At 46.4% G+C, this 26432-nt stretch overlaps 1 protein-coding gene across 4 annotated transcripts in view; it reads left to right on the forward strand.

Moving 5' to 3' along the window:
• HTT (huntingtin) overlaps positions 1–26432 on the forward strand; it is a 158875-nt gene that overhangs the window by 96574 nt on the left and 35869 nt on the right. For all 4 annotated transcript variants that reach the window (XM_012466834.2, XM_064365445.1, XM_064365444.1 and 1 more), the window contains 7 exons: positions 1767–1903; positions 2977–3093; positions 7243–7365; positions 7668–7903; positions 8927–9069; positions 19433–19640; positions 23828–23969. In XM_012466834.2, coding sequence (XP_012322257.2) covers positions 1767–1903; positions 2977–3093; positions 7243–7365; positions 7668–7903; positions 8927–9069; positions 19433–19640; positions 23828–23969 — 1106 coding nt within the window. The remainder of the gene's footprint in view (positions 1–1766; positions 1904–2976; positions 3094–7242; positions 7366–7667; positions 7904–8926; positions 9070–19432; positions 19641–23827; positions 23970–26432) is intronic.

The raw sequence follows: 26432 nt of genomic DNA on the forward strand, positions 1-26432 counted from the left end.
GGTCAGAGTGTGCCTCTGTGTGTGTGCATGTGTGAGTACATGTCACTGAGGGATCAGCGAGTGTTCCTGTGTGTGACACTGAGGGGCCAGAGTGTGTCTGCGTGTGCATCAGTACGTGTCACTGAGGGATCAGCGAGTGTTCCTGTGTGTGTGACACTGAGGGGTCAGAGTGTGTCTGCGTGTGCATCAGTACGTGTCACTGAGGGATCAGTGAGTGTTCCTGTGTGTGTGACACTGAGGGGTCAGAGTGTGCCTCTGTGTGTGTGTGCATGTGTGAGTACATGTCACTGAGAGGTCAATGAGTGTTCCTATGTGTGACACTGAGGGGTCAGAGTGTGCCTCTGCATGTGTGTGTGCATGTGTGAGTATGTGTCACTGAGAGGTCAGTGAGTGTTCCTGTGTGTGACACGGGTCAGAGTGTGCCTCTGCGTGTGTGTGTGTATGTGTGAGTACATGTCACTGAGAGGTCAATGAGTGTTCCTGTGTGTGACACTGAGGGGTCAGAGTGTGCCTCTGCGTGTGTGTGTGTATGTGTGAGTACATGTCACTGAGAGGTCAGTGAGTGTTCCTGTGTGTGACACTGAGGGGTCAGAGTGTGCCTCTGTGTGTGTGTGTATGTGTGAGTACGTGTCACTGAGAGGTCAGTGAGTTTTCCTGTGTATGTGACATTGAGAGGGTCAGACTGTGCCTCTGTGTGTGTGTGCATGTGTGAGTACGTGTCACTGAGGGATCAGTGAGTGTTCCTGTATGTGTGTGACATCGAGGGGTTCAGAGTGTGTCTCTGTGTGTGTGTGTATGTGTGAGTACGTGTCACTGAGAGGTCAGTGAGTGTTCCTGTGTATGTGACATTGAGAGGGTCAGACTGTGCCTCTGTGTGTGTGTGCATGTGTGAGTACGTGTCACTGAGGGATCAGTGAGTGTTCCTGTATGTGTGTGACATTGAGGGGGTTAGAGTGTGTCTCTGTGTGTGCGTGTGTGTGTGTGAGTACGTGTCACTGAGGGATCAGTGAGTGTTCTGGTGTATATGTGACACTGAAGGGTCAGAGTGTGTCTCTGTGTGTGTACATGTCACTGGGGTCAGCGAGTGTTTCTATGTGCGTGTGACACTGAGGGGTCAGTGTGCCTCTGTGTGTGTGCAGGTATGTCACCGAGGGGTCAGTGTTCTGTGTGTGCATGCCATTGAGGGTCAGAGGGCTCCTGTGTGCCAATGAAATGGGTTTCTTAGATTTTTTAATATGTGGTCATAGTAGACCAATTATTTTGACTCCTGGTTTAGACCAAAACAAGACCTGGGGGAAAATCCCTTATCTAATGAGAAAGTGAGTTTACTGAGAAAAGCATCATCATCTGATGGCTTTCATTAAATGTATTATGTGGAAGTTTTTATTGTCTTTTCAGATGAATCAAGTAGATTATTCTTGAGACCAGGAATGTTGCTGTTTTGGTTATTTGGAAAGTTTTGTCATTTTCAGATTGACTTTTTAATTTGAGTTACCTTTTTTCAGAAGTGGTGTTAAATTACAGGAGCCCTAGTTTTTTTTTTTTTTTTAGAAGGCATCACAAAATGATCAGTGCTCAGAGGAAGAGCCTTGACCTTCCACAATGGTATAATGATTAATTGATAACCTTAATTCATCTCTTATCATAAACCAAGTTTGTATAAGGGTTTTCGTTATTTCTTGAAAGCATTTTGTAAATGTTGAGAGCAGGTTTCCAAATGTAATTTCCATGAAGTGCCTGATGAGGGTGCCCTTTTGTGCCCACAGCCATACCGGCTCTGCAGCCCATAGTCCATGACCTCTTTGTATTAAGAGGAACAAATAAAGCTGATGCAGGGAAAGAGCTTGAAACCCAAAAAGAGGTGGTGGTGTCAATGTTACTGAGACTCATCCAGTACCATCAGGTAAGAGGAATGTGTGGTGGAACTGTCGTGGAGACTTGATTGTCCCCATACAGATGGAAGGAAGTGCCATGTGGTCTAGTTGTTTGCCAACCGGTTCAGAGTAGCACTCACTGTTAACAGTGTTACTTTGAACCAGCATTGAGCTTTCTGGGGCCTTGGGAGATGCCGGGGGACGGGCAGAAGGTGTCGTTGTTGTTTATCTTCAAAGTGGGCACAGCCGCAGGGGGCCACCTGACTCCTGGTCTGAGTCACGAGATCATTCAAGACAGTGAGGCCCTCTTTTCCAAAACAAGGACCAAAAAATCAATTGGCAGTGTTGGTCAAGATGGCAGAAATCTGAAAAATGATAGAAATCTCAACTCTGAAATAAAAACTTCATTTGTAAATTTATTCACTGCTATTTTGACGTAGGGCTAAGGTCTTTTTCTTTGAGCTGACTTCTGCTTTTGCTTTTTTAAAGTGGCATAGGAATTCAAAGACGTTTCAAGGCAGCCTGAGTGCAGAGACCCAGCTTTTTTGAATGACTTCTCCTTTCGTTTAACTTGAACAGTTGTCTAGCCCTGGCTTATTCTGTCAATTCTTTTTAGCTGTTTGTCTTTCAATCTTTATGAAGCCATAAGCTTTTCTTATAAGCAGCAGCACTTTCTTTGTTCATTCGTATTTTAATTGATCTCTCTAGTATTTAATTAAATATTTAATGCCCAATTAAATCACATAATTGCAATGAAAAAGTCCATGTATCATAAAGAAGTCTAACAGTGAGTGACTGGCAAGCCCGTCATGACAGGCAGAGCTGGCTGGGTGGGTGGGTGTCCTGAAGAGGAGTTCATCAGGCACATGTTCAGTGAGCTTTGGGTGTGCTTCATGGAGAGTGTTTTGTTCTGATTCCCCAACATTTCTCGTGTCATAGAGTGGGGATTGCATCAGTGTCCCCCGTCCTCATTGGGATCACATCTGCTTGGATCCTAGAGTCTTCCAGCTGAGCTGGGACAAGTATGACAGATGGACGCTTCGGGGGTGGAAAGGCACCTCTTGGCAGCAGACTTTCTAATTGTGCACAAACTCTCTTGCAGGTGTTGGAGATGTTCATTCTTGTCCTGCAGCAGTGCCACAAGGAGAATGAAGACAAGTGGAAACGACTGTCTCGACAGATAGCTGACATCATCCTCCCAATGTTAGCCAAACAGCAGGTTTGTCCGCACAGCCTTGGCTCACTGTTGTATAGTGATGGTAACTTACGGTCCTTGTGAAAGGTGGGTGGCTGGAATCAGCTCTGTCTTCAGTCCTAATGGAGCTGTGTTTTGACGGCAGTTCTCCATGCTGGTCATGGGGCAGCTGACTTCATTTCTTTTCACAATGCCATCTCAACTTGGTATTGCCCACCTGCTTTACAGGGGGAACCCACAGCTCAGAGAGGTTCTGGAGGTGATCAGGCAGCACTCAGGTTTACAGTGCTGGAGTGAGGGCGGGCCAAGGCTGACTATAAAGCCCGTGCCCTGACCTCCTACACTGCCTCCTGCATTCTGCTCAACCCAGTGTTTTATTTGGTGGGTAGATTTTTGTTTTTGTTACCTCTCTACTTGTAATTTAGCTGTTTTCCATTCCTTTCCTTTCCCTTTCTTTTTTTTAAGACAGAGTCTCACTCTGTCACCCAGGCTGGAGTGTAGTTGTGTAATCTCACGGCAACCTCTGCCTCCCAGGTTCAAGTGATTCTTCCACCTCAGCCTCCTGAGTAGCCAGGACCACAGATGTGCCCTACTGTGCCTGGCTAATTTTTTGTAATTTTGGTAGAGATGAAGTCTCGCTGTGTTGCCCAGGCTGGTTTTGAACTTCTGGGCACAAGTGATCCACCACTCTTGGCCTCCCAAAGTGCTGGGATTATAGGTGTGAGCCACTTTGCCTGGCCTATCCATCATTAATCAGAATTTCTATGATCAAATAGCATGAATCATTGTTTCCACAAATGCAGTGGAAGGAAATGGCCTGGCAGTGCCTTCTACCCACAGTTTCAGAAGCGCCGTGCCCCCAGTCAGGCACAGGCCGCTGTGCCCCCAGTGTAGCGGCATCTTTGTAGCTCATAGAGAAGGGCGGTGGGGACCTCCTCAAGGCAGCTCTGCCAGAAAAATCTCATGAGCTGCCTGGCAAAGCTCGAGGTTGCCTTTTAAATGGGCTCAACAAATACACGTTTGTTCATCTTGATTGAACAGCTACTCTGTATATGCAAGTAGTCTGTGGTTTTTGGCATTTGATTTAAACTTAGAGCCATGTGATATTGATGGCTACTGCCTTTGTACCTGCACCCCCATACTGATTTCGTAACGGAATGTTATCCTGAGACCAGTTAGACAGTGGGACAGTGGTGAGATTGGCAGCAGTTTTAGTGTGGTCAGGGTCTCCCTGCCTACAGATGGTTTTAGAGTGACGCTCTGGAAGCTTTTCCCTTCTCTTCTGTGCATAACCTGAGTAGCGTGGAGATTGAAGGCCTGCTTGCATAGTCCAATATCTGACTTTGTTTCTGCCGCAGTGGAAATTGTGTGATAAAACATGTATGAAACACTTAGCACAGCCCCTGCCAGGTGGCTCAGCACAGATGTACGTTGCATTCAGAAGTGGTGCTAGATACTGTTCCCTTACTGGCAGTATATACATCAGTGATCAAAGCACATTAAAGAAAACACCCCTGCCTTCTTGGAGTAAAGATTTTGTTGGGATGAGGGTGAGGGGACAGACAGTAAAAAACAAATTAGTGAAGCCTATACCATGTCAGATGATCAGGAACACTGTACGGAAGAATCCAGGAGGGAGTAGGGTCAGCGTGGGGAGTGGCATTGTTCAGTTGGTGATGAGAAAAAGCTTTGGCGATCTGGTGACATTTGAGTGAATTTGCAGGAAGGAAAGAGCTGAGCCTAGGAGTTACCTGGGGAAGGAGCATTCCAGGCAGAGCAAGCAGCAATGCAAAGGCCCTGGGGGGAGACATGCTGTTAGGGTACAAGCAGTGAGGCTAGGGGTGGGGCTGCCCTGGGGAGGGAAGGGAGTGAGGCCTGGTGGGGTGAGCCAGCGTGGAGGAGATTTGAGAGGGTTTGCCGTGATGTGATGTAGGCTTTAGCAGGACCATTCTTACTCCTGAGTTGAGAATAGCGTTGAGGAGGAGGTGAGGGCAGAGCAGGGCCACCTGTGTGAGGCCCGGAAGTGGAGTGGAGTGGCCTGAGTGGCGTCCCTTGGCAGCATGAAAGCAGAACCAGCAAGGTTTGCTGGTGGCTTAGATGTGAGATGTGAAGAGAACAGGGCATCGGGGGTGATTTCAGGGTGAGGACAGGGTGGCTGTGGACGAGGTGGGGCAGACATTGGGGGCAGCAGGAGGTCAGAGCCTATCCGGACGTAGCAGTTGAGACCCCATAGGTCCCTAGTGAGGCAAGGTCAGCATCAGGTGTGTGAGCCCGGAGTTGTTGAGAGACTGTGGGGCAGGAAGTCAGCATCTGACATGTCCACTCACAGTGGACCCAGCCTGGCGGGAGAAGAGGAGAAGCTTGAGTACTGAGCTTGCTGAGTGCCAGCTCCGAGGTCAGGGAGGTGAGGGGAGCCAGTCCTGGGGCAGGAGGAGCAGGCAGCTGCGGGGTTCCTAAAGCCAAGATTTGTTAAGGCGTTTTGTGGAGAAGGGCGACATTTGCTGTGAGCACCCTGGGAACCTGGTCCAGATTTGGCAGCATCGAGGGCACTGGTGAGTGGTTTTGGAGGAGCAGAGTGTGTCCTGAACAGGACAGCAGAGTGTGTCCCAACAGGAGTGTGTCCTTAAAGGACAGGAGAGAGACTTAGAGGTTTTACTGGAGGAGGGGACGGAGAAACAGGGTGGTAGCCAGAGGAGGAGATGAGTTGGCAAGGGGTTAAGTTGGCAGAAATAAGGGCCCGTTTACGTACTGAGGGCAGAAGCAAACCGGAGTATCAGTTCATGACACAGGACACACAAATTGCCATCGTGGTGTTCACAGACACGGGTTAGGATTGGCTTCATGGATGACAGAGCCCTGTGGGTTCTCTCAGAAGATCTGGGGAGGAGGCAGAACTGGTGGGCACAGGCGAGGGTCCAGGTTGCAGGAATCCTGGAGCTCAGAAGCTCGGTTGTTCCCTTGTTGTAAGATGTGGCCAGTGCTGTGAGCTTCACATCTGTGCCTTGAAAAACACATCTCTTTGCAGAGTTGTTTACTATGTGTATACACACTCAGTAGTAACAAAAATTGGAAACAGTGCCCACCATCAATAAGGGATGGTTGAACACACTGTGGTATAAGCTTAGACTATTTTAGCTTGGGCTATTTTGCATCATTAAAAATGTTCTGGCCAGTGCGGTCGCTCATGCCTGTAATCCCAGCACTTTGGGAGGCCAAGGGAGGCAGATTGCTTGAGCTCAGGAGTTTGACACCAGTTTGGGCAACATGGTGAAACCCTGTCTCTACTAGAAATACAAATCCTAACTAGGTGTGGTGGTGTGCGCCTGTCCCAGCTAACTCAGGAGGCTGAGGTGGGAGGATCACTTGAGCCCATGAGTGCGTCGCTGCACTCCTGGGAGACAGAGCAAGACCCTGTCTCAGATAAAGAAATAAAAAAAAATGGAAGAAATGGGAAGGAGGAAGGAAGTTCAACCAGTTGCCTTGGGAGTTTTCCATTGCACTGTTAAGTGAGAAAAGCAGGGACGTTTATGATTTTTCAGAACAACTGAAACAAAACCTCTGTGTGTGAGGGACAAGTCTGTGGTTATAGGAAGGTGGGGAAACTTTAGAAAAGGATAACATGCCAGTTTGTTAGCGTTTGTTACAACTGTTGGGGGAGGGATGGAGTGCAGAAAAAGAAAAAAGAAGAGTGTGCACACTATCCCGTGTGTGTACAAAGGGATGCTTGGAAGGCTGGTTCCCAAAATGTTGGTAATGATTGTATCCGTTGATTTTTTTTCACACTTTTGTATATTTGAGTCTTTTATAGAAAGTAATCCCAGCTACTCGGGAGGCTGAGGCAGGAGAATCACTTGAACCCAGGAGGTGGAGGTTGTGATGAGCCAAAATTGCGCCATTGCACTCCAGCCTGGGCAACAAGAGCCAAACTCCGTCTCAAAAAAAACCAAAAACTAAATCTAAATGAAAAGATTTCCATCATGGGAAAAATATAGCTGATACAGTGTTGTTCTAAAAAATGTTTGCTTCATTCACCACTAAACTTAAAATGCTTTTAAATGAGGGCAGGTAATGATGAGATGATTACGATAATTTGCACTTGAGTTAAATAACTGACGTATAGGAAGCTGTTTCTTTTGGCTAACATAGAAATGTTTGTGGTGTTTAACTCCACAGATGCACATTGACTCTCATGAAGCCCTTGGAGTGTTAAATACTTTATTTGAGATTTTGGCCCCTTCCTCCCTCCGTCCAGTGGACATGCTTTTACGGAGTATGTTTGTCACTCCAAACACAATGGTGAGTCTCGCCTGGCTCAGCAGATGAACCTGGAGGGCTTGTTCACAAACTGATTGCTGGGACCACCCCTGGAATATCTGGGTCAGTCAGTTTGGGTGGAGGTTGAGAGTTTGCGTTTTTAACAAGTTCCCAGGTGATACTAAAGCTTTCTCTGGGACCACCACACTTTGAGACTCAGTGATAGGCAGATTTATTGGTAGGTTGGTAAAATAGGGGCAGTTTTCTTTCACAAAATTGGCAATTGGGGGAAATTTGATCTTCCATTCTTCTTCAGCTATGACTTAGTATTTTGTTTATTTTAGGCATCTGTGAGCACCGTTCAACTGTGGATATCGGGAATCCTAGCCATTTTGAGGGTTCTGATTTCCCAGTCAACTGAAGACATTGTTCTTTCCCGTATTCAGGAGCTCTCCTTCTCTCCATATTTAATCTCCTGTCCAGTAATTAATAGGTTAAGAGATGGGGACAGTAATTCAACACTAGAAGAACACAGTGAAGGGAAACAAATAAAGAATTTACCGGAAGAAACATTTTCAAGGTATGCTTTATATCTGAGCCTATAACTAATCCATGCCTTTTGGGAGGTCACGTGGTGTTTTGTGATCAGTAAGTCTGGAATAACACTTGGTCTCACTTCAGTTCTGAGTTGGGTAAAGTAGTTTGTATGAGTGTAATTTTCTAATCTGTCCTTATCTGTGGCTCTTAGTTCATACCTCTCCTGAGGTTCTGTCACGTTCTGTCTCTTGTCCTCATTGGAGATGCTGCAGCAGTGGCTCACCTCAGGCAGGGTAGGGCAGTGGGGTGGCTGTGCTGGGGGCAGACAGCATGGGTGCATTGCCTTCAAGGAAGTTAAAACCCAAGAGAAGCCACTAAAAGTGAGTCTTATATTTATTCTCACCATGTGCTGGCAGTTTTACGCACTGTCAGTAATAAAATACTTCTCCCTGCAAGGTGGATGGCCTCCGCTGAATATCTGTAGTATCAAATCCTGTCTTCCCTCATATATTGCTTGGAAGCTCCCTGAGGACAGTGATCAGGCATTCGTAAATGCTTGTTGACCAGATGGGTCTCTGTCCGCCTCTGCTGGATTCTGAGCATTCACTGAGTTCATGCAGCCGTCACTTGGTTTGTCATCGGCGGGGATGCCCTGTGTTGTTGATGGAGATGAGCCCAGTAAGCCTGCTGAGCATCTTTTTGTTTGCAGGTTCAGCAGCAGCCCGTGGCTTTCCCTCTGTCACATTGAAGCAGCTGGCTAAAACTGATGATATGTTAAATTTCTGTGACAGATGATCAGCTTGTATTTGTGTAATGCTGTACAGTTTATAAAGCTTAAAAAAAATGCTGCCTGCCATTTTATCCTCAGCGAGGAAGGTGGTGCACAGAGAGGCAGTGACTGGCCCCAGAGCAGTGGCATTATGCATTGCACTTTAGCTGTCTGTTGTACTTTACCTGTATTTTTACTTCACTTACATCCACCGTATATATATTTTCATATATACTTGGCATAAGTGCTGCATAGTAGTCACCTAATTCATTGTCATCCTTTTCTGTTTCTTGGAAGGTTTCTGTTACAACTGGTTGGTATTCTTTTAGAGGACATTGTTACAAAGCAGCTGAAGGTGGAAATGAGTGAACAGCAACACACTTTCTATTGCCAAGAACTAGGCACGCTGCTCATGTGTCTGATCCACATCTTCAAGTCTGGTAGGTGAATCACATTAGTCTTCCCAGAGTATATCATTCCCTGTTCTGCGCTATACACTCTGAGTGTAGGAGCTGTGCTGCTTGGTAGAAACTCTGCCTTGCCCAGTGTGCCAGTTGAAAATGTTTGTTGCTGATAAGAGTAAACCTGATACCGGCCAGGTGCTGTGGCTCATGCCTATAATCCCAGCACTTTGGGAGGCCGAGGCAGGCAGATTACTTGAGGTTGGGAGTTCGAGACCAGCCTGACCAACATGGAGAAACCCCAACTCTACTAAAAATATAAAATTAGCTGGGCATGGTGGCACATGCTACTTGGGAGGCTGAAGCAGGAGAATCACTTGCACCTGGGAGGCAGAGGTTGCGGTGAGCCGAGATTGCGCCACTGCACTCCAGCCTGGGCAACAAGAGCTAAACTCCGTCTTTAAAAAAAAGAGTGAACTTGATACCGTATGACCCAGCAGTTCCACTCTTGGGTATATACCCAGAAGAATAAAAAGGTATTTGTATGCCAGCATTCATAGCAGCATTATTCACAGTAGCTAAAGTGTGGAGGCAACTGAAGTGTCCATTGATGGATGAATGGATAGGCAAAGCTTGGTATATACTCACACTGGAATATTATGCAGCCTTAAAAAAGAAGGACATTCTGACACATGCTACAGCGTGGGTGACCCTTGAGGACATTATGCTAAGTGAAATAAGCCAGTCACGAAAGGACAAATACTGTGTGATTCCTCTTATATGAGGGTCTTAGAGTAGTTAATTCATAGATACAGAAAGTAGAATGGTGGTTTTCAGGGGCTGTGGGGGAGGGGGAGTTATTTTTTAATGGTTATTCATTTCCCTTTTACAAGATGAAAGGAGTTATTCTAGAAATGAATGGTAGCGATGGTTATATAACATTATGAATGTACTTAATGCTACTGACCTGTGCTCTTAAAAATAGTTAAGATGGGCCAGGTGTAATGGCTCATGCCTGTAATCCGAGTACTTTGAGAGGGCAAGGCAGGAGGATTGCTTGAGCCAAGGAATTTGAGACCAGCTTCAGCAACATGGCAAGACCCCATCTGTACAAATAAACTAGCCGGGGATGGTGTTATGGCTGTGGTCCCAGCTACTCAGGAGACTGAGGCGGGAGGATCGCTTGAGCCCAGGAGGTGTGTTCATGCCACTGCACTCCAGCCTTGCCTATAGAGTAAGACCCTGCCTTGAGAAAACAAAACAAGACCTAAAAATGGTTAAGATGGGCTAATCACAATGGCTTACGCCTGTAATCCCAATACTTTGGGAGATCAAGGTGGGTGGATCAGTTGAGGCCAGGAGGTTGAGACCAGCCTGAGCAACATAGCAAGACTCTCATCTCTACAAAAAAATTAAAAACTAGCTAGGTATGATGGCATGTGCCTGTGGTCCCAGCCACTTGGGAGGTTAAGGTGGATTTCTTGAGCTCAAGAGTTCAAGGCTGCAGGGAGCTATTATTGCACTCCAGCCTGGGCTACAGAATGAGACCTTGCCTCTTACAAAAAAAAAAAAGGTAAACCTGAGAGCTTCCTCCTGTTTTAAAGATTTGAAGGGCCAACATGTTTTTACTTTTATGAATGATCAAGGTCAGTGAAAGTTGGGCATGGTAGCTCACACCTGAAATCCCAGCACTTTGGGAGGCCAAGGTGGGAAGGTTGCTTGAGCTTGAGACCAGCCTGGACAACATAGCAAGAGATCCCATTTCCACAAAAATAAAAAAAATTAGCTGGGCATAGTGGCATAAGCCTGATCCCAGGTGGTCAAGCTGTAGTGTGCTGTGGTTGTGTGCCGCTGAACTCCAGCCTGGAGTCTCAATCAAGAGATTGAGACGCTGTCTCTAAAGAAAGAAAATGACAAGGACAGTGAACCCAAGAGAGGAAGTCACAAGATGCCAGATGTGCAGCAAGCATAGAAACAGACGACTCCAGATTAGGACAGTGTGTTTTCCAAGAAGAACGACTGTAATGAGAATGCTTTGCTTTACATAGGCAAGTTAAAAGCTGGAAAACTAGTTACGGGGGATAGGCACATCTTTCTTCTCTCAACAGAAAAAAGAAAGGCAATTCTAATCTCTAGGAAAAGCAAACAGTCATGGTCCAAATATGAAGCAAGCCGAAATGTGGTTTGATTTTCAACAGTTGATCTATTGGGAGCCCTTTATATTAAAAAGCTCCTTTAAGCGGCTTCGGGTCACAAAGACATCTAGAAAGAGATGCCAGCCTTCTAGGATCTTTGGCTCTGGTGGGAACTGTATTCACATAGTCATAATGTAAATACTGCTTGAGCATTCATTTATGGAATCAATGTGTGGCTGAAACGCTGAAGACTTACTGACCTAATTGTGGTTTCAGAACAGAATGAAAATGTTTTCATTTCTGATGAATATAAAGGAAAATTAGCCAAGTTAATTTGGGAAGTAGGTGGTAGAGATGGGGTGGGGAATGGATGGGGCACTAAAATCCTTATCTAGCATTGTTGAGGTTATGTGATTATGTCATCTAAAGTTGACAGACCAAAATAGAGAGGCTACAGAGGTATCCAAATAGAACTAAAGGTGTAACTCAGATTGGTAGGAGGTAGTATAAATGAGTGAAATCTCATCTTTATTATGGTGGAATTAATGGGTAGTGTCTAAAGTTGTTTGAAGTCTAAAAATCATGACAAGTCATGATGTGGTTATTGTATTCAACAGTCTTTCAGTTGCAGGGATAAAACTCCAGTTTAAACTAGAGTAAGAGAAAGAATTTATTGGTTTGACCGCCTAGAAAGTACAGACAAGGGTAGTAGTTGGTTCTCTTTAGGTAGGTAGGACTGCATCTAATGTTTTAATTCTGTGATCTGCATTGTATATTTAGGCATCTTAGCTCTGCTTTCTTCTTTTAAATGTATTTTAATTTATATAATTATTTTGAATTTTAAAGCTAAGGTCTCACTTTGTCTCCCAGGCTGAAGTGCAGTGGTGCGATCATGGCTCACTCTAGCCTCAAACTTCTGGGCTCTAGAGTTCCTCCTACCTCAGCCTTCTGTGTAGCTGAGACTATAGGCATGCACCACCATGCCTGGCTAGGTTTTAAATTTTTTTTTGTAGAAACGGAGGTCTTGCTATGTTGCCCAGCTGGTCTTTAACTACTGGCTTCAAGCAGTCCTCCCGCGTCAGCCTCCCTGAGATTATAGGTTTGAGCTGCCGCGCCCAGTCTCATCTCTGCTTTCTGTGTTAGTTTTGTTCTCTGGTGGGCTCTTTTCACGTGGCAGAAGATGGCCTCTAGCAGGTTGTGTTCTCAGCCCCTCAGGTAGCATGTGATTGGCCCTGCATGAGTCATATTGGTGATCATGAACCCCTGAACACTCTGGTCTGCCTGGGCCAAATGAGAGACTGGACAGCATTCCACTGATGAGGAGGTGGGGCTGGTCTCTGGGAGTAAGGGAGAGGAATGCAAGCAGTAACTGATGGTCTGCTGCAAGGGATAACAGTGCATCGATTAGAATTTTGGAGGTAACTACCAGAACTGAAAACAGAAATGCTAACAAGTAGTTGCCTTAAAAAGGAATGGGAAAGGTGCTTTTGTGATCAGAAGCTCCTTTCTCTTACTGGATTTTTGTATACGTTTTGCATACATACCGTTAAAGTAAAAGGTAGTAGCGTTTTCAGCCTTGGTGCATTAGACGAGACTCCTTCGTGGCTGCCTCCATGCTAGTAGGCTCTGGGTCTGCCAGGGCCAGTTGAGCATCCTGGTTCGTGCCTGCACGGAACTTACAGTCAGTGCGTCAGTATCACAAGTCTTGATATTTCCTATGAAGGAGAACAGTAGTGCAGTGACAGACAGAATGGGTGGGCAGGCAGAGGCAGGATTTCTGGGGAGAGAAGTAGCCAGCCTTTTGCAGAGCAGTGTTCCGGCACCTGAGAGAGTAGCTGAGAGTGCAGGCAGGCAGGGAGCAGGTGGGGCCTGGCCGCCTGGTGCCACAGAGTTCCGGAGAAAGAGGCCTCTTCATGGCCACTGATTCAGCTGCTGTCACCCTCCGCAAAGGCCATGGCCAAAATTTCATTTTGATAATGAACTCTGGTTTTTGAGCCTTATTTGCTATTATTGAAGTAATTTTCTTGTTTCTTTTTAAAGACCTTTGGATTCTGCTTCACTGACCACTGTAATAAGTTTAAAGTTGAGGAAATATGGCTTCTTAATGAACGATAGGTCAGTTTTAGTATGTTGGTCATTTTTATATTTTGCTGATTGGTTGGATCTGACGCCAGGAGGAGGTAGCTTCATTTCTAAGAACTAGTCTTGCCTTCGTGGGATAAGGGTTGTGTGTTCTGTGTCCTTCTGCATGTCCAAGCGATTTCTGTGCAGTTCAAAGGTGGTTACCGTCTCTTTGCACTGATTTCCTCTCCTTCCATCCCAAATTTCAGGCAAAATATGTTTACTATTGTTGTCCAGTACAACTTCCAGCAAAGCCAGGACGTCTGCACTGTCTCATTTAGCTGCCTTCAGCCACGTGTGGTGTCCATACCTGAAATGTGGCTGGTCTGATTGGGGAGCGTAATTTATAATTTTATTTAATTTTAATTAAGCTACATTTAAACAGCTCTGTGTGGGTAGTGGCTCCTGTGTGAGACAGTGCAGGTCTGTTGAGAAGCAGCTTCACTGGAGAGAATGGGGGGCTTGGAGAGGGCACATGGGTTTCTTGCTGGTGTCTTTGGACCTTATTTATTTGGCCCAACATTTGCAAGTAAGTTGTCTGTGTGTTTACGTAAATGTCCGTTTCTGTCTTCTTGTTTCGTTTGACTGCATTTATTTGAAAGACACTAGGTGGCAGAATTACTATATTTGGTTGGTTTTAAGATAAGAGTTGAAGTAATTCATCTTGTGTTTTTATATAAGTAAGTTGTATTTAACATGTAAAATTGGTCATTTGTATTTATGTACTGCTTAAACAAAGGCTATGAATTCCACCCATACACTGAAAATGGAGACTTTTAAATTTGTCCAGTTCAGCTATTACTTCTTAAATAATACCTAGTTCAGGAACTAGTCTGAATGGCACCCTTCTCTTTTAGTTTTCCTGCTTTTCTTCTTATTGGGGGAGGAGGATATTTATCCCAAAGTTGTTTGCCTATTTCAGATTCCATCTAGGATAAGCAGAATAGCCAAGAAAGATACCTGTCCTCCTGTGTACAGCATTTGGGGTAACCAGTATCCTTCTCTTTTGGTCCAAGATGGACTGGTTTAGAAACAGATGATGGAACCAGAGGCCCAGGGAGTGGAAGCATCAGCTTTGTTTGTTGTCCATGAAGCTGGATTAGAACTGTCTGGCCTGTACCCTCAACACAGCCTGCCATCCAGACCTTACCCAGTCAGGGTGGCAGGAGCTGCTGCCCCTTCCTCTCTGAGTCCTGGTGGGTGGTGGAGACATGCTGTGACCCTCACGGAAGCTCGCCCACCCCTTCCTATGACCCTCATGGAAGCACGCCCACCCCTTCCTATGACCCTCACGGAAACACACCCACCCCTTCCTATGACCCTCATGAAAGCACACCCACCCCTTCCTATGACCCTCACGGAAGCTCGCTCACTGCTTCCTATGACCTTCACGGAAGTGCACCCACCCCTTCCTATGACCTTCACGGAAGTGCACCCACCCCTTCGTATGACCCTCACGGAAGCACACCCACCCCTTCCTATGACCTTCACGGAAGTGCACCCACCGCTTCCTGTGACCCTCATGGAAGCATGCCCACCCCTTCCTTTGTGGCAGAGGGGATGGCTGCACGGCAGCTCTTTTCCCTGTCCCTTCAAAAGGGTCAGTGGCTCCACTTTATGGGGCAAGCAGGAACACTGGAAGAGAAAGAAAGTGGTCCTTTCTGTAGTAATAAAGTTGACACTGACTCAGGTTTATGCTTGTGCAAGGACAGGGCTACTAACAATTATAATGCTGGGAGCAATGGAATTCTCTTATGGGTATGCGGTACTTTAATTTTCATTATCCCAGTTAATTCTTAGAACAGCTCTGTGAAGTATTTCCCCCTTTCTGCTTAGGTTCTAAAAGATCCTATGCCAAAACCAAGAATGAAAACCCAAGCATTCTTTCTTGCCTGTCATTCTTTCTCTCATCAGACCACTTCTTGGGTTGATAGTGGTGAGTGTAGCTGCTGGCGCTTGCAGAATACCCACCATGGGCCCAGTCACTGTGTGGCATGGAGAAGAGATGGCTCTCTCCACGTCATAGCTGAACACGCTCAGCCCAGAGAGGTCACTGCCCTAGGAGTCTTCGATGCTGGAGTTGGGATGCGATCCCACATCCTGCCTGTTTTGAAAACAGCATTCTTTATTTCCAATTCCTGCTTCCATTGTTCCTTTTGGTATTTCTTTGTTTAGCTCACAAAAACAGGGCCTGGGGATTTGCTGGGTGTAGCTGTAGCTAATTCTCTGGGCACAGCCTGGGTCTGCCTTCCTGCCCCGCTGCTTTCCTGCACTGCCATTGTGGTCTCCGGACACTTGGCCCCTTTCTCCTCACCCAAGGCCCTTTGGCTTCCCTGTGTCACCCTTGTGATCCACAGGCTCTGCCTTCTTTCTATCTTAGACTGCTGGTCATCACTGCCCGGGACCCCCTCAGTGTTCCACTGAGAAACGTCTTCTAATCTCAGCCATGTTCTCAATGCTGCTGTTGCCTTTGTTAGGTAATGTTAGCTACCGTAACAAATAAACCAACATTTCCATGGCTTCACACCATGGAAGGTTGTTTCTTGGTTTTATGACAGTGCATTGAGGGTGTTACTGGCTCACAGGTGGTTTTCCTCCCTGTGGGAATTTAGGGACCCAGGCTCCTTTCCTTCTTTTGGTTCTCCTCTCCAGGCCTCCACATCCCCTGTGTCTGGTTGGGGACAAGGAGAGGAAGGTAGAGAAGAAGACTTTGTGGCCTTGGACTTAAAGCAACATGCGTGCCTTTGCTGGTGTTCTCTGGTGGTGGCGGGTCACAGCCCCACCCTGTACAAAGGGATTAGGAGATGTCATCCTGCTGCTTCCCGGCAGCAGCACCGTGGTCTCTGATGTGTTTTCTGTGAGGATAAAAACAGGTGATTCCAGGATGAGGAAAGTCAGGGGAACCCTTGGAAGGAGGGGACCAGGCGGGTGTCACCATGGTATTAGTGGCGCCTTCAGAATGAGCCGCTGAGAGTGCAGTGCCTTCTACAGCCTTTGCTATTCTGCCGTGTCCACACCATGCCAGCAGGAGTCTGCTTCACTCTCCGCAGAGAGAGTGATGAACCTTTTCATGAGCCTCTGTCCAGCTTTCCTCCTCTCCACCTGGAAGGAGCCCTGGGTTCCTTGTAACGTCCCGATGGAACAGGGGACTTTCACTATTTCCCCAGGCTCGGCCTCACACTCCTGCCGCTTCCTCGCTCCTCCTTTGTCTGCTTCCTTACGCCACATCCTCTGGGTTCTCTGTAATTGAATTTTGCCTTTGATGCTTATTTAAAAACATGCATTGCAGGCCAGGTGTGGTGGCTCACACCTGTAATCCTGTGCACTTTGGGAAGCCAAGGCAGGCAGATTGCTTGAGCCCAGGGGTTCGAGATTAGCCTGAGTAACATGGTGAAATCCTGTTTCTACAGAAAATACAAAAATTAGCTGGGCATGGTGGCGCACACCTATACTCCCAGTTACTCAGGAGCCTGAGACAGGAGGATCGATTAAGCCCCGGAGGCCAAGGCTACAGCGGGCTGTGATCGTGTCAGTGTACTCTAGTCTGGGCAACAGAGTGAGACCCTGTCTCAAAAAAAAAAAAAAAAAAATCCATGCGTACTTAACATAGCAAAACGTGTATGTCTTGTCTTTCTGGCTGTAGCTGCTCTCTTGCACGCTTACAGCCTCACTAAGCCAGCCTTAAATCAAAAACAAAGTGGCACTTCCTGTGCTCTCCTGCTTCCTTCGTTAGCGGTCCCTCCCTCTCTGCACTCCATTCTCGCTGCCCCTGGTGTTTTGTTTCCCTCTTGTTCCTCTGCAGGGTTCTTTCTGTCCAGCCACTTGATTGATTGTGTTCCCCGAGTTGCTCTCTGTGGTATCTCGTCACTGTTCTCTGTGTCTCTGCCTCTCTCCTCTTGCTCCTTGGTCTTTGTAGACCCATCCCCTTTGTGACCTTGGCTGTTGTTCTCATGGACGACTCTCTTGCTGGTCCATGTAGTCCTGGCATCCAGCTTCTCGACACAGGGCTTGTCCTGCCAGTACCTCAGACTTGCTTTCGCTTAAGATGGAACTAGCACCACTGTTACTCTCCAGGGCCTCTTCTTGTTAATTAGATCATTTGGGATGTTCAGAATCCCAGCATCATTGTCAGCTCCTCCTCCCCCTACCCCAGGGACCCTGACCTGACCTCCTCTCCATCTACTGGGAGGTGGCCCTCAGAGTCTGTCATCTTCCACCTGAATTTCCCTAATAGGCTCTAGCAGCCGCTGCCGGTGCCCCAGGGGCTGAGGACTTCCTCCTTGCCCTGTGCAGTGCTGAGCCCTTTACCTGGGTTCTCCTGTTTGCTCCTTACTGCAGCCCTGCAAACAGATACTGCTCTTAATTCCAACTTACACCTGAGGAAGCTGAGGCCCCGGGTGAGGTGCATCCAAGGTCACCCAGGTAGTAAACAGTAGAGCCACGATCTGACCAGGCAGTCTGATTCAGAGCCTGTGTTGACACTGAGCCATCTAGAACACAGCTCGGATTGTGGGTTTCTGTTACCTGTTCAAAACCCCCACCTCCCAGCTCTGTCCATAAACATGCTCTGTGGCCTGGCTGCAGTCTTCCTTGAAGGCAGTGCATGCCTCTTCACTCAAGGGGCCCATGCAGGAACAGAGGGCCCCACAGAAGGATGAGGCCCCTGCGGAATGGACTGGAGGGGATGATACTGACTGAAGCAAGTGTAGAGAAATCCTGGGAACCCTGGAGGAGCCAGAGACAGGGCATTAGAACTCCTTGTTGTGACTGGGCCTGTATTCTCTGAGTGTGCTGCTTTTGTTAGCAGTCTTCTTGGTCTCAGGTTGTAGTTTAAGGCATTGTGGAGCCCTAGAAAGCCTATACTCCGTTGTTGCCTGTTTCAGGACCCTTTCACTATGGGGAGGTTTTGAGTTTTTGGGTTTTTTTTCTTTTTTGAGGTAGAGTCTTGCTCCATTGCCCAGGCCGGAGTGCAGTGGCACGATCTTGGCTCTCTGCAACCTCCGCCTCCCGGGTTCAAGCAATTCCCATGCCTCAGCCTCCTGAGTAGCTGGGATTACAGGCACCCGCCACCACACCCAGCCAATTTTTATATTTTTAGTAGAGACAGGGTTTTACCATGTTGGCCAGGCTAGTCTCGAACTCCTGACTTCAAGTGATCCGCCGGTCTTAGCCTCCCAAAGTGTTGGGATTATAGGTGTGAGCCACCGCGCCTGGCCTGAAATTTAAATCAGAAATAAAATTGTGAGCCAACAGTGATGCCAGGAGGCCCAGCTCTGAGGAGAGGGCAACCTTAGCCAGATGGGCCTTTCTCTGTTTCCTGGGTCTTGCTGCCACTCCCTGCTGTGCTTTGCAGCCTGTGCCTGTCTCTGTGCCTTTGACTTTGTGTTTGTCCAAAGGAGAGGATAGAATGAAGTCATGATACCTGGAGCCTGAGAAGGATGCTGTGGAGAAACTTGTGGGTAGACTCTAACTGAGTATGTTGCCGAGGTGCCAGCATTGCGTGTGGGCAGGCTGCCACTTGGCCTGCTCAGGCCCAGGATGTTCCATGGCCAGGCACAGAGACCACTTGGCTATCAGGTGTCAGGAGCCTGCAGAGAACACACAGAGAGAGCCTAGACCGCAAGGGGCTGCCATGTTCTTTCAGCACCTGTCCTGCCTGCTCACTTGGCCTCTTACAGCATTTCTGATCCTCAGTTCTTAGCAAGCACAGGAGCTGTTCAGTTTGGCAGGTGCAGGGTGCCAGTCCTGCCTGTGTAGCTGTGGCTCAGTCCTGTGGGGACCCCACTGTGGCCCAAGTGTGGTGATTCGAGGCGCTGAGTGTTCCCTGCCTACTTGTCGGGGAGCTGTGTTCAGATTTTCGCCTGGAGCTCCTGGAGGGCTTGGCATTACCAACCAGTGTGGGGGTAGACAGTGGGAGAGGAGGAATGCTAGCTTTCTTGACCATTCCATTAAATAAGTGGGATATCTGTTTCTGCTTAGAAAAATCAGAATTTTCTAAATGCCAGGTGCTTTGAATATATAAGTATGGAAAATGGCTCAGCCTGTGTCTATTCTATGTAAAAATCTTCACATAGCCATGTGGCACTGGACCAAGATGAAAGCAAAGAGGTTTCTCCTTAATAAGTCTTAACTTTATTTGGTTCTAGGAATGTTCCGGAGAATCACAGCAGCTGCCACTAGACTGTTCCGCAGTGATGGCTCTGGTGGCAGTTTCTACACCTTGGAGAGCTTGAACTTACGGGCGCGTTCCATGATCACCACCCACCCGACCCTGGTGCTGCTCTGGTGTCAGATCCTGCTGCTTGTCAACCACACCGACTACCGCTGGTGGGCAGAAGTACAGCAGACCCCAAAGTAGGTTTCCAGAGCCCCGTAGCCCAGGGCCCCAGCCCAGCACTGTCCTGAGACTCCCAGTAACCCGAGGTTTGGCCACCGTTAAGGCATTTTCATTTTCCATTTTTTGTGAGGGCTTGTAAAATTTCTGCTGCATATTAATCTTCCTTTCATGGGCAGCATATTGTAGGGACAAACATGCGGTCCAGCTACAGGCATTCAGAACAGCAGCTGCTTTCGAAATGCGATTTTCTTTGGCAAGTTCTCTGACACCGTTCCGTCTTGTGGGATATTCTTGTCATGCCGTGTGGCTCCTGCTAAGTTCTAGTCCGTAAATTGGTTTCGTGGCCAGGCGGGTTGCACTGTCTTAACTTCATTATGAATTAAATGTGGTTCTGGGTATTCTTGGGTAATGAAGTAACGATTTAGCAAATTTCAAAACGGCTTGGAAATATTTTCTTACTATTCAAAAAGGATTACTAAGTTTCTCTTTATGGGTGGCCCTCTTTTTGCAGACAGTTTTCAGGCTTAAGCTCCATTTCTAGATGTTCTATCACTCAGTTATTTGTATATGTATGGAAATAAGAGCCGTGACCCCCCCCGCCCCTCCCTCCTCCCCATCCCCCCACCCCTCCCTCCCCCCCACCCCTCCCTCCCCCCCACCCCTCCCTCCCCTCCCCCCCACCCCTCCCTCCCCCCCACCCCACCCCTCCCTCCCCCCCACCCCACCCCTCCCTCCCCCCCACCCCACCCCTCCCTCCCCTGAGCTGAATCTGCAGCATAGTGTTTCTGGAAGGCTCAAGACCCCACGCTGGGGAGAAGTTCCAGAGAGAAAAGAGTGCAGGTGCTACAGTGCCCGTCTGCTCAGTGTGGATACTGGGCCATGTGAGGCCAGGGCTCCCAGTAGCGCCAGTCCATGGCACTCAGCTGGAAACCCACTGCTGGGAGGCCTTCTTAGCCATCCACTCTGTGCTCTGTATAGTGGGGTCTGATCATTCTGTTGGAGGAGACAGAAGTGTGATGACATTTGAAATGTGTGGAGGATGTCTTAGGCCTGTCATGATGACTGGGCACTGTGGGGGCAGGAGACAGAAAGTCAGTGTCTTCTAGTTCTGTGCTTCTTCAACGTGCATGGAAATCAGCCGCCGAGTCAGCAGATTGCTCCTTTTCTGACGGATGTGCCTGCTTACTCTGATGTTGTATCAGAAAGCTCCGGATCTGGGAATTGTGTCCCCTGAGTTGAAATAACAGAAATGCTTAACTAGATAGTCAGTGTTTAAAAGAAATAAACCAAAGGTAAATTTAGTTTGGAATTTGGCAGGCATCTTCATTCAGCCCTCTGAGGGCAAACTACTGCTTTTTGTAAATTCTGTGACTGTTTCTTGACCCCCTCTGAACACGTTTTCCTTTATAACTTTCTGTATTGTTCCTTCTATTATCCTGAAATAACATTAATGGATCAGGCCGGGCGTGGTGGCTCATGCCTGTAATCCCAGCACCTTGGGAGGCCAAAGCGGGCGGATCACCTGAGGCCAGGAGTTCAAGACCAGCCTGGCCAACATGGTGAAACCCTGTCTCTACTGAAAATACAAACATTAACTGAGCCTGGTGGCGGGTGCCTGTACTCCCAGCTGCTCAGAAGGCTGAGGCAGGAGAATTGTCTGAGCCGAGGAGGCAAAGGTAACAATGAGCTGAGACTGCGCCACTGCACTCTAGCCTGGGGGACCGAGTGAGCCTCCATCTCCATATAATAATAATAATAATAATGGATCAATGGATTTTTAACCTAATAAATTTCAAAAAAAATTGTTTTTTAATAGTAACGTAAAGGTAAAATTAAGATAATATGTAATAAGCAGTTTAGAATGCCAGTGTCTAGGGTCTCCCTATGGTGAAAGGGGAAAATCCCCATAAATGTCCAGGATGCCCACAGAGAGCAGAGGTGTTCTGGCTTAAACCCCTGCCCTTAGGACCGTGTTTTTCCAGCTGTAGGGGGTGGGGGATGAGTATATTTTTATTTTCATAAGATGAGAAAAATGAATAACTAGAAGTATGAATCACAAAGCACAGCTGCTCTTTTTACCTGTAGACTCAACAGCTATAAAAATTGCTCTATCCAGTTGCAGACATTCCTGCTGTTTACCCTTGACCCCCTCTTGGTTTGTGCGCACGTCCTCCCAGGCTGGCTCCGAGAGGGGAGCTGGCTCCAGGCGACACTGGGTGCTCTGCTCCAGGAGGTCCCTGTGTGGGCTCTGCCCTGGCCCAGACCCTTTCTTATGGACTCTGTCACTGTGGGTTTATGATTCGCTCTCGATCTGTCTTACCTTTTGGTGAATTGTTAGAGTCCTGCCTATACTTCTGCACTCGTGGGTGTGTTGTGGTACACATGACATGTTGGTCACTTCCCAGCTCATCTTGTTCTGAGTCACCCTGGATTTGGGACATTCGCCACTGGCACCTGGCAGTGTATGGCCTGGGATTTGGGGGACTTATGCTGCTACAAATTGGGGCTGAATTTGAGTTGACACTGAACCTTTTTTACGTCTACTGCTAATATTTGATTTGCAAATGCTGCCTCTTCTCTTCCAGAGGCTCATTACCCTATACCTATATAGGGTAATGAGCAAAGTGCACAATTACAGCTTGAGTGTAAGTCACACTGGGGCTGGCAGGATGGCCGACTGAGAAAGGGCAGGTTTCCTGTTGGTTAGTTTTCACATTGACACGTAATTTACAATACAGTAAAATGTACTTTTGTCCAACTGTAGTCAGTAACCCTCCCTGCCCCCCACCAAATCAAGGTAGAGAGCAGTGCTGTCGCTTCAAACAGTTCCCTCTTCCTCTGCCATGTCCCACCTCTCCCCAGGTCTAACCACCAATCCGTGCTTTGTCCCTCTGTTCAGCCCACATTGCAGAAGGCCATAAAAATAGAATCTATAGGCTGGGTGTGGTGGCTCATGCCTGTAATCCCAGTGTTCTGAGAGGCTAAAGTGGGAGGATCACTTGAGGCTAGGAGTTTGAGACTAGGCTGGGCAGCCTAGCAAGACCCCATCTCCAGGAAAAAGACTTCAAAATTACAAGCGCATCGCTATAGTTCCAGCTACTTGGGAGGCTGAGGCAGGAGGCTCACTTGAGTTCAAGAATTTGAGGTTACAGTGAGCTATGATCGTTCCACTGTGCTCCATCCTGGTGACACAGCAAGACCTTGTCTCTGGGGAAAAAAATTAAGAAAGAAATGGAAGCACGCAGCGTGTAGCCTTTTGAGTCTGGCCCCTTTTGGCGAGCAGTGTCTGCAAATTTCCGTCACGCACTGCACAGTGGCTCGCTCCTTGCGACTGCTGAGCTTGTATGGCTGTGCTCTAGTTTACCTTCAGTTCACCTGTTGGGAAACAGAGAAAAGGCAGTTAGTAAAAAGTTTAAATCTGTAGAATTTTATTTTTTACCAGTTCTTTTCTAAATCCTTAGGGATTACAGGAAAAGTTGTTGTATTTCAGAATATTCTTAGCTTGACGTGACCTCTGTCCCTGTTAACGCTCTTTACTAAGATGGGAAGGATGTCATCCTAGGTGAGACTCTGAAGGTCAGAGGAGCAGTTTGGGAGTATGTCAACATTTTAAGTGTATGGACTAGAGCCAAGAGTCTCAAGGTTGGTAATTCCCACCTATTCAAAAAGAAAAAATATGTAGTGAGAAGAAGTAAATGTAAAGTGAAATAAACGTTGTCAGTGGAGAAGAAGTGTTTTTAAACAGGGTTTCCAGAGCGTAAGCATGTTCCTGAGCATGTTTAGAGTGCTGATGTTTCATCGGAAAATGAACAGTAAAACATGAAAGCAGGGAGGTTTTCTTTCTGGCAGTTGACAACTTTCATGGCAGATGGAGAGTTTCAAAAGCAATTGCTCAATTATCAAACATAGCCAGTGTGAGTTCTGGTTGAATGTGCAGCTTTATGTGGATTTGCCATTCAGGCAAGCATTTTAATTTTCTGCCTGTTAAATTCTCTGTTTCTTTTAGTTTTTCCTGTGTGGTTTATTGTAGCTTAGGAATAGATAACTGCAAGTATATATTAACACATACAGCGTTCTGATACGGCAATATTGAAAACAACTTGTCTGTTTTAGAACTAGAATTCAACATAATCATCTTCAGTATTTTGCAAATAAGCTCACTTCCATCCAGAAACATTGTCAATGCATCTGTTGCTCCTTCTAGAAGACACAGTCTGTCCAGCACGAAGTTACTTAGTCCTCAGATGTCGGGAGAAGAGGAGGATTCTGACTTGGCAGCCAAACTTGGAATGTGCAATAGAGAAATAGTACGAAGAGGGGCTCTCATTCTCTTCTGTGATTATGTCGTAAGTTTGAAAATGCCTGTAAACGGGGTTGAGGGATGTGGGGAACCGGAGGACATCCCATGTGGATGGCACTTGCACGGACCCTCTGGAAACCAGACTGCCCAGTGTCTGCCAGTGCCATCAAAACTCAATCTGGAATTAATGTTTTCTCCTGCTCTGATATATAATTGGAGACCAGGCCTGGCCTTCCAGTCACTAGATTCTAAGTTGGTCTGTGACAGTTCATGCAGCTGACTCATTTATCAAATGCCTAGCTATTGCCTCATGCCTACATGATGCTGGGTATATTTGTTCATTTGAGGGAAGCGATGGAATAATAATTAATAAATAATGATTTAAAAAAACAAGGTATGCATTGACTGTAGTGGGGTTCTGATTTTAATTTAAAAAAATAATAATACCAAGAGCAGTGGCTTATGCCTAAATTCCAGCAACTCAAGAGGCTGAGGTGGGAAGATCACTTGAGCCCAGGAGTTTGAGACAAGCCTGAGCTACAGTGTGAGACCCCATCTTGAAAAAAATAATGAGCCTGGCGCGGTGGTACATGCCTGTGGTCCCAGCTACCTGAGAGACTCAGAAGGAAGGATGGCTTGAGCTCAGGAGTTCGAGGCTGCCATGAGCCATGACTGTGCCACTGCACTCCAGCCTGGGTGACAGGGAGAGACCTCTGCTCGAAAAAAAATTTTTTTTAAGTTAATTTGTAGACAAGGTGTTAGATGTTCATTGTTGCATTTTAAGATGGATTCCTGTTTAAATGCCATTCTCTTTAAAAAATAATAATAATAATAACTTGTGGGAGTTTTTAACCATAAAACTAGCATCACATGTTTACCATGGAGAATTTACAAAAAACAAATAGAGAGAAGAAAATAAAACCTCCGGTAATCATATTACTCAGAGGTAACTTGCTGTTAGATTTTGGTCTAGATTTAATACTTTTTCTATATTTATATTAAAAATATTTCCAGCACTTTGGGAGGCCGAGGCGGGTGGATCACGAGGTCAAGAGATCGAGACCCTCCTGGTCAACATGGTGAAACCCCGTCTCTACTGAAAATACAAAAAATTAGCTGGGCATGGTGGCGCGTGCCTGTAATCACAGCTACTCAGGAGGCTGAGGCAGGAGAATTGCTTGAACCCAGCAGGTGGAGGTTGCAGTGAGCCGAGATCGCGCCATTGCACTCCAGCCTGGGTAACAAGAGCGAAACTCCGTCTCAAAAAAAAAAAAAAAAAAAAAAAAATTTAAAACATATGCATTTCTTTGTTACAAACATGATACGGATACTGCTGTCACATAGCAAAACAGTGTTAAATATTCCAAATCAGAAAAGGAAGCCGACTCTACAACTGAAAGAGGTATTATCCTAGAGACTTTTTCTGGTGATGGCAATTTATTAATATTCACTTTTTGTTTTACATTCTCTATTGAATAGTTTTTCCTATTTTGTTCTTTGAAGGATAATATAATTGTATAATGCTGTTTTTCACAGAAATGTAAGAAAAAAATACATTATTTTTATAAGTTAATAAAGGTTGAGCATCCCGAATCCAAAAATCTGAAATCCAAAATGCTCCAAATTCTGAAACTTCTTGAGTGCTGTCATTATGTTCAAAGGAAATGTTTGTTGGAAGATTTCAGAGTTTTTGATTTTGGGAGGCTCAACCAATAAGTATAATGCACATATTCCAAAACCTGAAAAAAAATCCTAAATTCAGAATACTTCTGATCACAAACATTTCAGATAAGGGTTATTCAACCTGTACTGTCAAATGATCCCAAATGAAAAATATTAATTATTAACCAGATGTCAAGGAATTGGTCACATTTTACAGTTTCTGCCTAGGATTATGAATCAAGATGAAAAGGCTCTGCATGTTTAAATATATGTTATTTTCTATTTTCTTCTAAATCTTAAATGAAATATCTACATGTAAGATTTATTTGATTTGTGGAATCCATTCATATTTTGGATTCAGCAATTCTATCAAAACTGTGGCAGTGATAGAGAATTCCTTTTTTTCCACTGAACTATCACAAAATTGGAAAAAGAGTAATTTGAGAACCCCAGTGGCTCAGCCAGCCTGAAGCCCAGGAGAGGGCCAGCAGTGCTGTGATGAGAGTGTCCTGGCGCCATGGTGCCCCTGCTACCCATGGGTATTGCTGAGGCCTGCCTTTGTCCTTTGACCCTTGGCCATTTGTTAGTGTCTCTGAGAACTGGACTGCTGCACCTACTTCCCCAGGAGAGGTCTGACTTCACACAGCCTCTGCTGCAGTGTGTGGTCGGAGTTCACGGCCTCAGTAGATCGAGTTTCCTGCCTCCTCAGATATTTGTGTTCATACACCGTATATTTTTAGTGACGTTTATATTTGGGATGTGTTTTCTCCTATCTGGCCTTTCTATGGCATTAATATCTGGTCTCTTCTTGTGTACTTGAAAATGAATCTTTCATTATATTTTTCCT

The sequence above is a fragment of the Aotus nancymaae genome, unplaced genomic scaffold (assembly GCF_030222135.1).
Source record: "Aotus nancymaae isolate 86718 unplaced genomic scaffold, 86718_ANA_hifiasm-v0.15.2.pri h1tg000006l, whole genome shotgun sequence".
NCBI classification, from domain to species: domain Eukaryota; kingdom Metazoa; phylum Chordata; class Mammalia; order Primates; family Aotidae; genus Aotus; species Aotus nancymaae.